We start from the raw sequence: 16,548 nt of genomic DNA, 5'->3' as shown, positions 1-16,548 counted from the left end.
GGGCCTTTGCCGGGGGGAGCTGGCAGCTTGTGGGACATTTGGACTTAACCCCACAGAAGAGGAAAGGCCACCAAAAGGTTCTGATGTGTTAGGATGTGCATGGGTCATCAGTAGGAGGACGCCAGGCAGCAGGAAATGGCTAGGAAGCTGGCATGTGGGTCCAGACAGCACCAGGTGGGTGGAGAAGCCCAGCATCTGCGCAGAGTGAGTGTGCAGGTGAGGCTGCGAATCCAGTGAGTGCGCAGATGAGGCTGCAAATCCAGTACGGCCCGCCTCACACTCAGGAGGCGCCCCTGCCGTCTCATCCTCAAGACCTCTCTTGGGTAGCCTCTGCCTACCATCACATGGGACCATCCCCCAGTGGCCAGAGAAGGCACCCCAAAAGGAACTCCAACACTGCTAGCAGCCTGCAGGGACGCATTCTTCAGCTCCTGTTGAAGTTGTTTCCTTGAGTTCTGTGGTCAGGTCCCATCCCAAGCACGAATACTACTGACCTTTGTGAAATGGTTGTCTCTGGTGGGGTGGGTGGCTCACCCAGTCAGGAACTACTGGGAGGGTTCCTGCTGGCTGTGTGTCTTTGTTCCTCAAAGGGCCTGTCCCCTCTGGGCTGTCTAATGGTGCTGGAGTTAATTGCTCTCACCACAAAAGGTGAGCTCAGCCAGCAGGTCTGGCAGCTCCTGGCCCAGCAGCGGTGTGGAACCAGGGGCCTGTTGGGACTCGCAGCAACCCTCTTGGGACTGTAGTATGCTTGACGAGACTTCTATTTCACTTTTTTTTGGCAATAATACAACATGAAAATTGTAAAATACAAGTGGTTAACATTTGTAAATGTATCCTTTTAAAACACCCTCTGACAGCTGGGTAATGGTTTTAATCACTCAGATTTCCAAGAACACACCCAAGGGTGCGACCCTAGTCCTCCTTCCTCCTCAGGCTCAGCCAAGCCAGGAGGCAACTGGAAATGTTACCACATATGGGGAATGTCCCTCTTTTCTCAGCAGCGGCTGCCTGTCTGCCTCGGGCTGGGGGTGGGATGTGAGCCAGAGGGGGCGCAGGAGCGGCCACCTCCCAGCAGGAGAGAAAGGGACCCCTGGTGTTTTTCTTTTAGAGGAAAGAGCTTTATTTTTAATATATATTTAAAAAATCTTAACTGTCATAAAAGTCCAGAAAAATACAAAGAAGGACATAAACCTCTTAAGGAATTCCCCCACCCAGTCACAGCTGATAACTCAGTGGGAGATACGCTTCTGGAAATCTCTTGCACATCATCTCAGAGCTAACTGAATCCTATTTTGGATCAAGAGGGCTCATACTGTATATCCAGGTTTGACATCCTACTTTTTGCTTTCAAATTTGACACGGATATTTCTAGGCCAGTCAATGCTGATCTGCCCCACCTTTTATTTATTTATTTATTTATTTATTTATTTATTGAGACAGAGTCTTCCTCAGTCTCCCAGGCTGGAGGGCAGTGGCACAATCTCAGCTCACTGCAGCCTCCACCTCCTGGGTTCAAGCGATTCTCCTGCCCCAGCGTCCTGAGTAGCTGGGACTACAGGCACCCACCACCACACCCGGCTAATTTTTTGTGTTTTTAATAGAGATGGGGTTTCACCATGTTGGCCAGGCTGGTCTCAAACTCCTGACCTCTGGTGATCCCCCCACTTCAGCCTCCCAAAGTGCTAGGATTACAGGCGTGAGCCACCACACCGGCCTACCCTACCTTTTAAATGGCAATATGGTGGCCCACTGGGAATGTGGTTCCCACAGGGGACGTTTGTGTGCCTGTGTGCATGCATGTGTGTGTGTGTGTGTATACCTGTGTGCATGTGTGTTAGCATGTGTGTATATGTGCGTATACATGTGGGTATGTGTGTGTATTCATCCATTTTTACACTGCTATAAAGAAATACCCGAGACTGGGTAATTTATAAAAGAAAGAGGTTTAATTTGCTCACAGTTCTGCATGACTAGGGAGGCCTCTGGAAACTTACAATCATGGTGGAAGGCAAAGGGGAAGCAAGGCACATCTTACATGGTGGCAGGAGAGAAAGAGAGTGTGAAGGAGGACCTATCAAACACTTAAAATACCATCAGATCTCGTGAGAACTCACTCTCTATAACGAGAACAGCATGGGGGAAACCACCCCCAGGACCCAATCACCTCCTACCAGGTCCCTCCCTCCACATGTGGGGATTATGGGGATTACAATTTGAGATGAGATTTGGGTGAGGACACAGCCAAACCATATCAGTGTGTGTGTGTGTGTGTATACACGTGACTGTGTGTATGTATGTATGTGGATATGTGTGTATGTGTGTGTATATGGGTGTGTATACATGTATGTGTGTATATGCATGTGTGTATGTTTATGTATGTATACGTGTATGTGTGTATATGTGTGTGCATGTGTGTATGTGCATCTATGTGTGTATACATGTGTATGTGTGTATACTTGTGTGTATGTGTATATGTGTCTGTATACGTGTGTGCATATTTGCATATGTGTATGTGTGTGTATGCATATGGATATACGTGTGTGTGCATGTGTGTGCATGCACGTGTGTGTGTGTGCATGTGTTGTGTAAGATGAGGGATGGCAGGTAGGAAATGAATTCCAGGAAGAACAAAGTACCCGTGCAAAGGACCTGGGACAGGAGGGAGCCTTAGCTGCTGGAGGAAGTATACAAAAGCTGAGGTGTCTGGACCTGAGCCCAGATAGGCCCTGCAGGGCCCTGGATTGTGTTAAGCAGTTTGGTTTTTAGCCTAAGAGCAATGGCATTTATGACTAGGTGTGCAATTGAAAACAACCCCTGTGGCTACATGGTGAAGCCCAGATTGGCTGCGTAGAGGCAGGGAGACTGTTTCAGGGCCATTTGGGTCTGGGGCAAAACATGATGGCATCTTGGACACTGTTTGTGGACTGGTGAGTGTGAGAAGTGGATGGATGCAGGTGATCTGTGGGAAGTCGAAGGGGCGGAACTTGGTGATGGAAAAGTACCCCAGGTGTGGCTGCAGGCTGTGCGGGTGCAATGGTGACACCCAGCCAGATGCTCTGTGCCCATGAGCAGCAGCCAGTCACTGTGACAGTGGGTTTCACAAAAGAGGAAAATTTTATTCACAAGACTGCTGAGCAAGGAGACTGCAGAACAAATCTCAAACTTGCCTCCCAGAGAATAGGGCCTAGGGAGGAATAAGAAGTGGGTGGTCTAAGGCGTGGGAAAGATGACTGCTGGTGGGAAAGGTGAGAGCATGGGGACTTTGCCTGAACACGACTGAGCTACGTGGTTCTTCGTGGGACATACGTTTAAGAAAAAGACGTTGTTAGCGTGATCCGAGAAAGGTGTTTTTGGCCCTCTGAAGTCGGGCATTCGCTCAGGCCTACTTGAAGGGCTCATGGTCTCTACTGGCTTAAAATGGACAAGAGCTAACTCTAAGTTCCCAAAACACAACTTTAAGCAACCGTTACTATAGTGACGCACACATCAGAGATGTTATCTGTAAGGGAGCTAGTGGGAATTTAGTTATATACTGTTTGGCCACGTGACTTTTAGCTATATAGGTTAAAAAATTAAGGGGCAAGTGACTAGAAGCAAGCAGGCAGATTAAGTTTGGAGGCCCAATCAGATGAGTCCCTTGGTTTCAAGGGGGATGGAGCGGACATCATCTGGTGGAGCAGCATGTGGGCAGATGTGATTAACACTCACTGATGGGGCATGGCCAAGGGGATGCAGGATGCCCACCCACGCAGCAGTGAAAGGTGCCACGCAGCACATAGTAGGTGTTCAGTTAGAGTGGATAAGTACGGAGGAGTGTGGAGAAGCTGTGATCATCCTCTTCCACTCTGGGAGGGCTGTCCCATGGAAGAGGGTCAGACGAATCAGGTGGTGCCAACATGCAGAGCGGGGTTCAGCACACAGAGCTCATAAGAGGCAGAGCTGAGATTTAAACTAAGGTGTTGCTGAGAGCCACTGCAATATGCTGTCTTCTGAGTTAATTGCAGTGTGGAAAATGAATTTTTTTTTGAGACAGGGTCTCACTCTGTCACCTAGGGTGGAGTGCAGTGGCACAATCACAACTCACCACAGCCTCAACCTCCTGAGCTTAAGTGATCCTCCCACCTCAGCCTCCTGAGTAGCTGGGACTACAGGCACGTGCCACCATGCCCAGCTAATTTTTTACTTTTTGTAGAGACAGGGTCTTACTATGTTGCCCTGGCTGGTCTCAAATTCCTGGGCTCAAGTGATCCTCCCACCTCAGCCTCCCAAAGTGCTGGGATTTCAGTCATGAGCCACTGCGTCCAGCCTGAAAATGAATTTCTAACCCATCTTAGGTGTCCCCAACTTCCCAGTACAGACAGGCATATTGCTCCTTAGATAGGAAAGTGTATCAACCAGGGTTTTCCAGAGAAACAGAACCATTAGGTGGATGGATGGTGGTGGATGAATGGAGGGATGCATGGATGGATAGATAGATGGATGGATAGATGGATGAGTGGATGCATGGGTGGGTGGGTGGATGGATGGGTGGATAGATGCATGGGTGGGTGGATGGATGGGTTGGTGGATGGATGGGTGGATGGATAGGTGGGTGGGTGGGTGGGTGGATGCGTGGGTGGGTGGATGCGTGGGTGGGTGGATGGATGGATGGATGGATGGAGGAGTGGATGGATGGATTGGTGGATGGGTGGATGGGTAGGCGGGTAGGTGGATTGATGGGTGGATTAATGCATGGGTGGACAGATGAACGGATTAATGGGTGGATAGATACATGAGTGGATGGATGGGTGGGTGGGTGAATGGATGAGTGGGTGGATGGGTGGGTGGGTGGATGGGTGGGTGGAAGGGTGGGTGAATGGATTGGTGGATGGGTGGGTGGATAGATGGATGGGTGGATGGATGGATGAATGGAGGAGTGGATGGATTGGTGGATGGGTGGATGGATTGGTGGGTGGATGGATTGGTGGATGGGTTGATGGATTGGTGGGTGGATGGATTGGTGGATGGGTGGATGGGTAGGTGGGCAGGTGGGTGGATGAATGCATGGGTGGATAGGTGAATGGATGGATAGATGGATGAGTGGATGGATGTGTAGGTAGGTGGGTGGATGGATGGATGGATGGATAGATAGATAGATAGACAGACAGACAGATAGCCACAGCCATATACTAAGAAATTTATTTTAAGAACTTGGCCCACACAATTGTGCAGGCTGGCAATTCTGCAATGTGAAGGGCAAGCCAGCAAGCCAGGGACTCAGGCAGGAGTTGATATTCCAGGCTGGGTTTCTTCTCTGGGAAACCTCAGTATTTACTCTTCAGGCTGCCAACAGACTTCATGAGGCTCCTGCATTATTGAGGGCGATCTCCTTCTCTTGCAGTCAGCTGACTGTCAGTGTGAGCCGCATCTGCAGCACACTTTCACAGCAGCATCTAGAGTAATGCATGACCAAACAACTGGGCCCCACAGCCCAGCCACGGCGACACATACAGCTCAGCCGTCTCAGAACGCAAGGTGGATGGGTGGAAAGGGACTTGTTGTCTGGCCTGAGGCCCTGCCGGTCCATGGCTCGTGGATTCACACTCTGAGACCTTTCTGCTTGCTTGGCAGGGCAGGGCTGAGCAGGAAAACAACCCTGTAGCCACAGGAGTTTTTGTAAATTGCACACTTAGTCATAAATGCCCTTGCTCTTAGGCTAAAAACCAAACTGCTTAACACGGTCCAGGGCCCTGCAGGGCCTATCCTGTCCTCACCTTTCCTGGCTCAGGTCCAGACACCTCAGCTTTCTTTTTTTTCTCTCTCTTTTTTTTTTTCAAGACGTAGTCTCACTCTGTCGCCCAGACTGGAGTGCAGTGGCACAATCTCAGCTTACTGCAACCTCCACCTCCTGAATTTAAGTGATTCTCCTGCCTCAGCCTCCCGGGTAGCTGGGACTACAGGCATGTATCACCATGCCTGGTTAATTTTTGTATTTTTAGTAGAGACGGGGTTTTGCCATGTTGGCCAGGCTGGTCACGAACTCCTGATCTACCCACCTCAGCCCCTCAAACTGCTGGGATTGCAGGCATGAGCCACTGTGCCCAGCCAACACCTCAGCTTTCTTATGCTTCCTCCAGCAGCCAAGGCTCCTCCTGCCCCAGGGCCTTTGCACATGCACTTTATTCTTCCTGGAATTCCTTTCCTACTTGCCATCCCTCACCCTACACACACACACACACACACACACACACACACACACACACACACACACACACACAGAGCAAGGGGAGCAGCTCATTGCTGGAGTCCTGTGGTTTCTTGAACTGTCAGTCTTCCAGGCCCTGAGGCCAAATGTACACCAGGGTTTGCTCAAGCAGTAAGAGCCCAAATTGTTGGAATGCGCCTGAAAAATAAGGGCCCCACAGTGAAAGAATATCTCCTTTGTTTAAACTCATCCAACTGGTCTGATGAGAGGGTGTGTCCTGGTAGACTGAGGGTGACAATAGGAGGTTTGGAGCCACATGGGTGTGTCTGAGAGATGGGTTTGCACCAGAATCCCGGCCTCCCTGGCCAAGACAAGGAAGAGAAACACAAGCGGAACTGTGTGGCTGGGAGAAAGCGTCGGGAGTCAGGAGAGTGGCAGGCAGAGGCCAAATTCAGGGGCCTCGTAGGCCAGGACAGTGGCGGGGGAGCCCCCGTGGCGCCACAGCAGAGAGCAGGACAGGCAGTGGAAGCTGGAGGTGTTGGGAGGCAGCACTGCAGAGGGGAGAGCCCAGATTCAGATTCACAATGCAGACCAGACATCTTGTCCCTCAGTGAGGATGGGACAGTGCTGTGAGCAGACAGGCCTGTGCCCACCCTCATGGTGCTGAGAGCCAGAGGAGGTCAGCACTGACTCAGCCTTGAGGGACACAGCATAGCCCCAGGGCCTGCTTGGTGAGCACAATCCAGGAGGGCCTCCAGGAGGAGGGGACACTTGAGTCAGGACCAGTAGGATGACAAAGAGCTGCTGGCAAATGGGAGAGGGAGCACTGCGTGGTGCTTCCCCTGGGCTTTCACAGTACACCATGCAGCAGAGGAGTGGAGAAGAGGCGTGCAAGGCTGTGGAGGGGCAGGGCCCTGGGGCCACCTGACAGCCACGTCATTGCCCTGCTAAGCCGCTGTCCCTCTGTGCCCCATAGGCTGTGGAAGAGGTCCCGGGGTATGGAGGGAAGGCTCTCCTGGAGGGGCAGTGGCCACCGTCATTATGACAGTGATGTCACTGTAGGTCCTGCAGGGACCTCCTGCTGGGAGGGCTGGAGCTTCCGGGCCTGGGCCCGGCTTAAGCGAGACTCACCTCTGTATGCAGGGCCTCCTTGTGCAGGCCAAGGCAGTGTGAGCCGGTGGGATGCACCACGGAGCCCAGGCCTTGGGAGAAAAGTGGCCCCTTGCTGGCCCTGGGGGCCCAGGCTGAGCAGGGCTAGGACCTGAAGCCCACCCGGTCAGCCAGCCCTGTGCTGGTACAGGGGGGTGGCTGTGACTGGTGGGCTGTGTGGAGGAAGGAGGTGTCAGAGTCCCTCCCAGGGGTACCTCTGAGCTTGGTGGGGTCGGGGGAGCTGGGAGTACCCTGAGGGGACTTAGGGCTGGAGGTTGGTAGGGGGGTAGGCCAGGGCAACCTGTCCCCGATGGAGTGGAGGTGGCATAGGTCCCTGAGGCTTCACCGCAAACCTGAGATGGCCCTGGAGGTCCAGGTGGGAGGCAGGAAGTAAGGGTGGAGGAAAGGTCAAGCCACCTAACCTGGCTCCCAGGTCTGGCTCTGCCACTTCCTGGCTATGTGACCTTGGGCAAGTCACACAACCTCTCTGAGCCTGAGCCTCCTGAGGCAGTCCCCCTGCCATGCTGCAAAAATGCCTCCCTGCAGGATGTTCCCTGGGGAAACCGGTGCACCTCAGCAGTGAGGCCGCCCCACCCTCTGCAAAGACACCCACCCCAGGCTTCCTTCCTTCCAGCTGTGCTTGTCCTGCGCAGGCCCTGGGGGTGAGGTGCACTCCTGCAGGGCCTTCAGGAACCTGGGGCCAGAGGAGCTGGCTTGAGGCCAGAAAGCTGGCCCAGTCTCTGGGGTCAGCTGGGCCTCACCCACCCTGCCTGCCCTGGCAGACCCATGGAGAAAGCCTGCCTGCCTCTGGCCCTGAGTGAGATTGAATGCCAGTTTTGCAACTGGCCACAGAGTAAGGACCTTTGAGCCCCTCTCACCTAGGAGGCAGGGGAGACTCAGCCAGGTGAGGTGTGACACTCAGAATTCCACAGCTGGAGCCCAGAGTTATGAACAGACCCCCTGCTGGGGAGAGCCCCTCATGTGACCCTCACCCAGCCTTCCGGATACCCAGGCAACCAAGTTCTCTCACGCTGCAGACAGAAAACAGGACTGGAGCCTGCGGGGAGGTGGTCCCTGCCAGCCCCCTAGACCCCTGGCCCCAAGTCCTGGGCCCTGTAGGCCACATAGGAGTAGCCTGGCCCAGCCCACATGCTCGGGACACCCCCGGCCCCTCCCTGTTGCTATGGTCTGCCCAACTAGGCTGCTCCCCAGGGCCTCTGGTGATGGAGCGTCCCAGTCCCAGTGCCACACTCCCAGAGAAGGTAACCATTCCCAGCAACTTCAGAAGCCACCCAGATGCTCCCTCCACCGCCCCCCCACAGTCATCCCCAAGGGCACCTCTGCTTCCCACACCCACCTCCCAACACCCTGCCAGCCTTCCTGCTTGCCCGCCAGCTCCAAGTCTTCCTCGAATCGCCCTCCCCAGAGGCTCCCACAGCCTGGAGCCCATGGTGTCATCCTCACGCCTGCCCTTCTCTCCTTCCCCAGCATGCGGGGCACGCCTGCCCACCGTCCACTCCCTCTCCACTCCTCCCTCCTCCAGCAAAGACCTGATGCCAGCTAAACCCAAGAGACCACTCACTCACCAGTCCTCCTCCCTTTAAGTACACGATTGCAGATGGCAGGGGGCACACCACCCCCTTGACACCTTCCCTCTGCCCAGCAGCACCTTTGCGCCCCTCCCTTAGCCTCCCCCAGCAGGAAGCAGGAATGTGGCCACAGGGAGGCCTGCCCCAGGCACCAGCACTGAACTCTCCTTGCCCTTCCGGTGTCAGCCTCCCCTCCTTTACATATTTACTTACGTGTCAGTTCACCACCCCAGCCTACCCCTGCCAGGGGCCTTGTGTCTCTGACTTTCCATGTCTGGAACAAGGTCTGGTATCACCAGGTCTTGGATAAAGCTAGAAATGATTTTCCTTTTTCGTTCCTTTGATCTCATCCATCTTGATTGTTCCACCATAATTCAGAAGATGGTGATTTTGTACCTGTAAGTGCAGGGCTGCTATCTTAAATGACACATTGAGTGTCAAATGTCTTAAGAGACGCGGTCTGAAATGACAATTCTAAGTTTCTGTGGACTGGCTGATGGATTTCTCAGCACCAAGGAACCCTGATCTCAGCACCACGCAAGTGGTTCATTTCTGGCAAGCACCAGGATTCTTTTCCTCTTTGCAAACTCGAGATAGCAGCAGGCGGCTGAGGGCCTCTTCCTGGCAGACTTGCTGGATAGGCTGTGTGTGTGTGTGTGTGTGTGTGTGTGTGTGTGTGTGTGTCAGAGAGAGAGAGAAAGAGAGACTGACTCTGAGCCCAGATTCAACTAAAACATGGCATTCTGGGGGATTTCCTGAGTCCCTCCTCCAGATCACCCCAACTACTGGGGCTGCAAAATCCAGGGCATACCACGCAGATTTGGTGATTCTTGTGAAATGCGTGAATGGCAATGGTTTACACTTTTCATAGTTGACCAGATGTCTCCACTTCCATTTTCTCTTTTGCTAATCACAGTGATTCTAATATAGCACTTGAGTTTTTTGTTTGTTTGTTTGTTTGAGACAGGGTCTCACTGTGTCACCCAGGTTTGAAGTGCAGTGGTGTGATCACAGCTCACTGCAGCTTCAACCCCCTGGCTTCAAGAGATCCTCCCACCTCAGCCTCCTCAGTAACTGGGACTACAGGTACACGCCAGCGCACCCAGCTAATTTTTGTAATTTTTGTAGAGATGGAGTCTCACCATGTTGCCCAGGTTGATCTCAAACTCCTGAGCTCAAGTGATCTGCCCGCCTTGGCCTCCCAAAGTGCTGGGATTACAGGTGTGAGCCACCACACCCATCCAAATTGACCATTTTAACTATTTTATTTTATTTATTTTTTTGAGATGGAGTCTTACTCTGTCACCCAGGCTGGAATGCAGTGGTGTGATCTCAGCTCACTGCAACCTCCACCTCCTGGGTTCAAGCGATTCTCCTGCCTCAGCCTCTCGAGTAGCTGGGATTACAGGCATGTGCCACCATGCCTGGCTAATTTTTGTATTTTTAGTAGAGATGGGGTTTGCCATGAACTTGAACTGGGCTGGTCTTGAACTCCTGACCTAAGGTGAGCCACATGCCTCAACCTCCCAAAGTGCTGGGATTACAGGCGTGAGCTGCCACCCCCGGCCCATTTTAACCATTTTAAAGTGTACCATTCAGTACAGTTCAGTGTATTCACAACATTGTGCCACCAACCCCACTCTCCAGCTCCGGAACATTCCAACTCTGGAACATTCCAGCTCCAGAACATTTTCTTCACCACAAGAGGAAACCCCATACCCGTTAAACAGTCCCTCCCCATTCCTCTCTCCCCCAGTCCCTGGCGACCACGAATCCATGCTCTGTCTCTATGGACTTGCCTGTTCCGGACATTTCGGAGAAGTGGAATCATATACTATGTGGTCTTTGGTGTCTGGCTTCCTTCATGGAGCCAGTGTGTTTGGGGCTCGTCCATGCTGTGGCACGTGTCGGAACTTCACGACCTTTTAAGGCTGAAGGCTATTCCGTCACATGGACATGTCACATTCTGTGTATCTATTCGTCCATTGATGGACACCTGGTTTGTTTCCACATTGCAGTGATTTTGAGTAACGCTGCTAGGAACGTGGGCGACCATCATCTCTCTGAGTCCCTGTTTTCCATTCCTCCGGGTGTCTGTCCAAGAGTGGATGGCTGGGGCATATGATAACTGTGTGGAGTGTGTCGCAGAACTACAGAAAACTCCCCACAGAGCTGCACTGAAGCCACGCTTTTCAGAGGGCAGCAGATGGGGATTCAGGGCAGAGCCTGGCCTCTTCCTGTCACTGGCCTTCTCCAGCCTCTTTCCAGTTCCTCCTCTCAGCCCCGCCCAGGCAAGGCGAGGGGAGCAAAGGGAAGCATCCCCGTGGATGGAAAGTCCCAGGCTCCCTGGAAAAGCTCCTTAGGGGAGGGGACGCCTGAGCCAGCTCTGAGGGATGCGGGGTTTCTCAGAGCCTGCTGAGAAAGACAGGCAGGAGAGTAGGGGTTGCAGGCCCTGCAAGGCAGAGCTAGAAGGCAGGTGGCTGCTTGGCAAGGAGCTCCACAGAGCTTGCGGTGGCTGAGGTCATACTAACACATGCAGCCAGCACCCATGGGTACAGTCCACAGCCAGTGCTGACCTATGTCCACGCCTTCCTCCCCACAGCTCCAGGGTGTGGGCTCTAGGGGACCCCATTACACAGATGAGCAGACTGAGGCTCCAGGGGCTAACTCACTCCTGTGGCATCCCAGAAGCACTGGTATCCACGCCCTGACCACCAAGCTGTGTGCCTTTCCACGGTGACCACAGACAAGAAGCTGAGCTCAGAGAGGCACAACAACTCTCTCACACTTACACACCAGGGGCTTCCGGTGGAGGGAGGATTTGCACCTGGGCCTGGGCCGTGCCTGGCATTCTTGCTCACTGTCCGCACCCCACCCTCCTGGGCTATGAAGTCCCGGGGGTAAACCTTCCACCTCCTGCTCTCGGATGGCAGCCGTGACCACTCACTGAAGTAACAAATATGACCACTGAAGGAAATCCATAAAAGCTCAGACATTTGCACGCAGGTGGGGGTCCTGCTCTGGGGCATGTTAATGAACTTGGTCCACAGCAGCAGTTGCCTTTGTAGGAGTCAAGAGCAGAAGATTCTGGCTCCAGCTCCACCACTGGGTGCTGTGTGTCCCTGGCAGGGTCGCTGTCTTCTGAGCTCAGTTCTTTCACTGCAGAGAGGGTGTCAGGAACTGCCAGGAGGCCGAGCACGCTGAGGGCCACCCCGTCCTCAATGCAATCCTGCCCCTGGATTGCTTGGCAGCAGCAAACTGCCCAATGGTGTCCCTTGCTGCGTGGCTAACTGGTCCCTTCTGTTTTGCCTTTTTGTTTGAAGAGACACTTGTCGCCCGAGGAGTTCCAGGAAGTGTTTGGGATGAGCATGGAGGAGTTTGACCGCCTGGCCCTCTGGAAGAGGAATGACCTTAAGAAGAAAGCCCTGTTGTTCTGACGGCTGCCAGCCTGCCCCACTGGTGTGTGCCGGGCGCCGAGGCGAGGGGCCCCTGGCGAGAACCGCACACACCCCTCCCACACACCTTGCTCTGGCTTCTCTGTGTCAATGGGGTGGGCGGGAGGGGGTCCCCCAGCAGGTGCGGCCCCTGCACCTGCCGGCGACACTCCTGCCGGTAGTTTAGGGCCGAGACGGCTAGCTTCACACCACCCTTCCCCGCTGTGGCTTGGTGTCAGGGAGAGGCTGCAGAGTGGCTGTGTCGGGCATCAGATGGAGCACACAGGTGGCTGCAGCCCAGCCCACCTTCCCAGCGTTCTCGAGGTGCCCTGGCCCCGGTGCTAGGCACGTGGGGGACAGAGGTGGCCGGGACGTGAGCTGTGAGGCTTGTTGATGACGGGTGCTGACACCATCATCGGGGGTGGGCACACGGCCCTTCGGAGCCTGGGCAGCCTGGCCTCACAGGCAGACTCGCAGACGGGGCAGTGAGCGTCTGGGACAGTGCCAAGAGTGGGGTGTGTGATTTTTGCAGGCGTCTGTGTTGGGTCTCTTTAGGCACAAATGTCAACAAGGGACAAGACAGGGCACCTTCCGCCAGCGCCCCTCCATGCGCTGCGTTCCTCTTCCAGATCGCCCCCTAGATGCCTACACAATATCTTTAAAGTAACACAGAAGTTTTTATTTTATTAAAAAGTATAGCCTACTTAAACGCGAGATGACATATATAGAGTTTAATTTTACGGTCCCTCCGCAGGGGAGCGGCCTCCAGCCTTATTCTCCACCGCTCGGATTTGTGTGGTTTCAGTCTGTTCTTGGTGTGGTCCTCATACACAGAGCTCCCTGTCTAGTTTCTTTTCTTTTTCTTTTTTCTTTTTCTCGTCACACAGGTAACCTTAAAGACAGACCCCTCTAAACAACGCTTTGTAAATACATGTGAGGTATAGCCACCACTGTTTTCCTTGCTGTTATTTTTCCAAGTCTTGGGGAGAAAACATCCTCCTCTGATGGCCAAAGCCCTGGAATCAAGGGTTTCCACGTACCCCGCCTAATACCCGACGTAGCTCTTGATGCACCGTCCTTGTGCTGTGGCTGGCGGTGTCTCAGCCTGAAACATAAACCCCACACGCCCCAGGAGCGATGTGCTCCCTGAAACAGACAACCACACGCTGCTGGGGAGAGAAGGATGGAGATAGGGTGGAGATAGGATGGAGATGTGGCTCTTCTCATCTTTGAAGCCAGCAGGGCATCCCGGAGCAGGAGGCTGGCGGGGCTCCCCAAGCGAAGGCGTTGGTGTCTGTCATTAGGTGTGTGTTAGGGTGCAGCGCCGGCCGTCACAGGATGCTGATAAGCGCGCTGAGAGGTGGATGAAACACCAAAGTCTGTCTCCCCATCCGCAGTGGGTGTTGCCTCTTTGTGTGTGTCCCGATGTTCCTGCCTGTGAGTCGGCCTTACTCCGTTTCCTTAGCGCCCATGACACGCCAAGTCCCGTTTCGCACTCGGCTTCTCACCCGCCCGGCTCGGCTAGGGAGGGGGACTTTTTAGCACCTAATATGCTTCCTGCCATTGCGCAATCTGAGCCTGAGCAACTGGAAACCCCCATTTCTCATTAGTGCAATGTCATATCTGATCCCAGGAAGCCTGGAAAATAAAAGACGATGCATTATAACTTGCGGAAGTACAAGATCACTTGTTATGAACTTGTGTGATTTTAAAGGCAAGGCCCCTTCTGCAAGCAGTGCTTGCGGAGGGCACCCGTTCCAGGCTCAATGCTGGGTGTGCGCATGGGGCAGGTGAGGCCTTGGGGAGGGGCCAAGTGTCTGCATTAGGGCCCTGTAGGACGTTCCCCAGAGGCAGCTTGCACAGACACATTCCTGGGCCCTCACCAGGGCCAGGCCCTCTGCTGATGGCAGTGATGAGGGAAACCTGATACGCACCTGCCCCGGAGGCTGGGGAGACAAGGGCAGCCAGGCTGATCGCTGCTCTGTGGAGCTGGCCCCAGGGAGGTCCCAAATACACCCCTAGGTCAGGGGAGGGTTTCTGGGCAAGATGCTGCCCAAACTAAGTCTTGATAAATGGGAGGTAAGGGAATAAATACCTCCCCAGTAAGGGAAGGGCATCCCGGGCAGCTGGAACAGCAGTAGCGGAGGCGCTGAGGCTGGAAACAGCCTCCCAGGTTCTGGAAAATTTGGTGGCTGGTTATGGCTGAGCACAGGGCCAAGGAAAAGGGTGGAAGGAAAGTGACTGCAGGCAGGGCTCCCACAGGAGATTAAACAGTGCCCTGCTGGGATTAAACGTCTCATCATCTCTAATCTTATTCCAATGAGATTCATAATTCTTTTGAACTTTGGGTCTTCCCCCAAAAAGCTTGTCCATACACACAACCTGCCATCACCGTCTACCCAGTTACACACTCAGAAATCAGCATTCTCCTTGGTTTCTCCCCCCGGCCCCAAGGACAACTGTCAGCAAGCCCTGGTAAGTGCCGCCTCCCATGCATCGACCTACAGCTCTCCACCTGCACAGACACCACCGTGGAATTATCCAGTGGGACATGCTGAGAACAGGAGGTGGCACTCTGACCCATGACCCTGGACACAGGTATAAGCCTGGTGTGGCCCTGGCAGCCAGAACGTGCAGGCACCCTGGCCACACTCAGGCCCCTCCCCTACTACAGCACAGCCTTCCTCTGCCATCTGCTCCCACACTTGCCCCTGGGCAAATCTTGTCCACCCAACGCCAGAGTGATGCTTTGAAAACATCGGTCAGATCACACCAAGCTCCCAGCGGCCTTCTTCCATGGCCTCAAGAGCCAGGACTTATGTGACCCCCACTTGCCATTCCCGTCCCCCCCGGCCCCTGTGTTTGTCCCCATGGTCACAGCCCCAAACTGTGGCTCTCTCTGAGTTCTGCAGACACCAAGCCTTCCGGCTTTCACCCATGATCTCCCTCCTGGGGGAGCTCTGCTTCTTCTCAACACAGGGCCCCTCCCTTCCTTCTCAGTTCGACTCAGAAGCTCCCCTGTCATACAGGGCCCTCTGCTGACTTTCCAAATTGCCACCCATCCCCGCGCTCCTCACGGTACCTCCTCATGCCCTCTGTGTATCAGCAGTTTCTTCTATTTTATTTTATTTATGTATTTATTTGAGAGAGTCTCGCTCTGTCACCCAGCCTTGAGTGCAATGACACGATCTCCGCTCACTGCAACCTCCACCTCCCAGGTTCAAACGATTCTCCTGCCTCAGCCTCCCGAGTAGCTGGGATTACAGGTGTGCACCACCACACCTGGCTAATTTTTTGTATTTTCGGACAGATGGGTTTCACCATGTTGGCCAGGAATGGTCTGGAACTCCTGACCTCAGGTGATCCTCCTTCCTCAGCCTCCCAAAGTGCTGGGATTACAGATGTGAGCCACCGCGCCCGGCCCACAGTTTCTTCTTTCTCGCTTTATTGACCATTTCCCTCCATCAAACCCTAAGCCCGAGAGGACTGACGATTTTGTAACCGCGCTCTATGAACTGGGAATATCTTTGGAGTATTTCGTAGCAAGGCTAGAGTCCATCTGGTTTCTGTGCTTTCCCCAAAGAGTCTTATGGCGTTCATGCTTCTAGAATGGCACTGTCCTATCGCACTGCCTGTGATGACGAGGACATTCTACATCCACACTGTCCAACACGGCAGCCACCAGCGCTTGAAATGCAGCCAATGCGAGTGGAACGGAGATTTCAATGTAACTCATTTAGAGTTAAGGAGCCACTTGTGGCTACTGGCTGCATACTAGACAGTGCAGCACCCTGAGGATTAGAAACGGCTGCTGCCCTAAGCTGAGACATGCATGTCCACAGGCCTTGGGATCTGTCACTCTTGTCTCGCAACAAGTGTTGATTGGTGCCTGGTCTATAGGATCAATTGAGAATGCACTTGCTGAGCATGCATCTGTGCCTGGCACTGTCCTGGGTGCAGGGGTGTGCTTGGCACAGTTCTTGCCCTCCAGGCTCATGACATCTGCCATCTGAATCTCAGAGCCCCAGGTTCTAAGCCAGTTTGGCTCAGTCTTCCATGCCAGTCTTCATGTCTGACGGTGGCACCAACCTTCCCGGATCAGCACCAACCTGGGCCTGTGTGAGGAACTCCCAGGAGAGATGGGCAGGGAGACATCGGTGCCTGCAGGGCCTCCATCCTCAGCCCTTCTCCC

General features: G+C 53.8%; 1 protein-coding gene across 1 annotated transcript in view; it reads left to right on the top strand.

Moving 5' to 3' along the window:
• ABLIM2 (actin binding LIM protein family member 2) overlaps window positions 1-14,037 on the top strand; it is a 197,721-nt gene extending 183,684 nt beyond the window's left edge. Inside the window, exon 21 of the mRNA XM_003816452.4 lies at window positions 12,246-14,037. Within this exon, the coding sequence (XP_003816500.2) occupies window positions 12,246-12,359 (114 nt within the window). The 3' untranslated portion in view covers window positions 12,360-14,037. The remainder of the gene's footprint in view (window positions 1-12,245) is intronic.
• Window positions 14,038-16,548: the final 2,511 nt, after the last annotated feature.

This window comes from Pan paniscus, chromosome 3, assembly GCF_029289425.2.
Source record: "Pan paniscus chromosome 3, NHGRI_mPanPan1-v2.0_pri, whole genome shotgun sequence".
NCBI lineage: Eukaryota > Metazoa > Chordata > Mammalia > Primates > Hominidae > Pan > Pan paniscus.
This window is presented reverse-complemented; position numbering and strand designations above follow the sequence as displayed.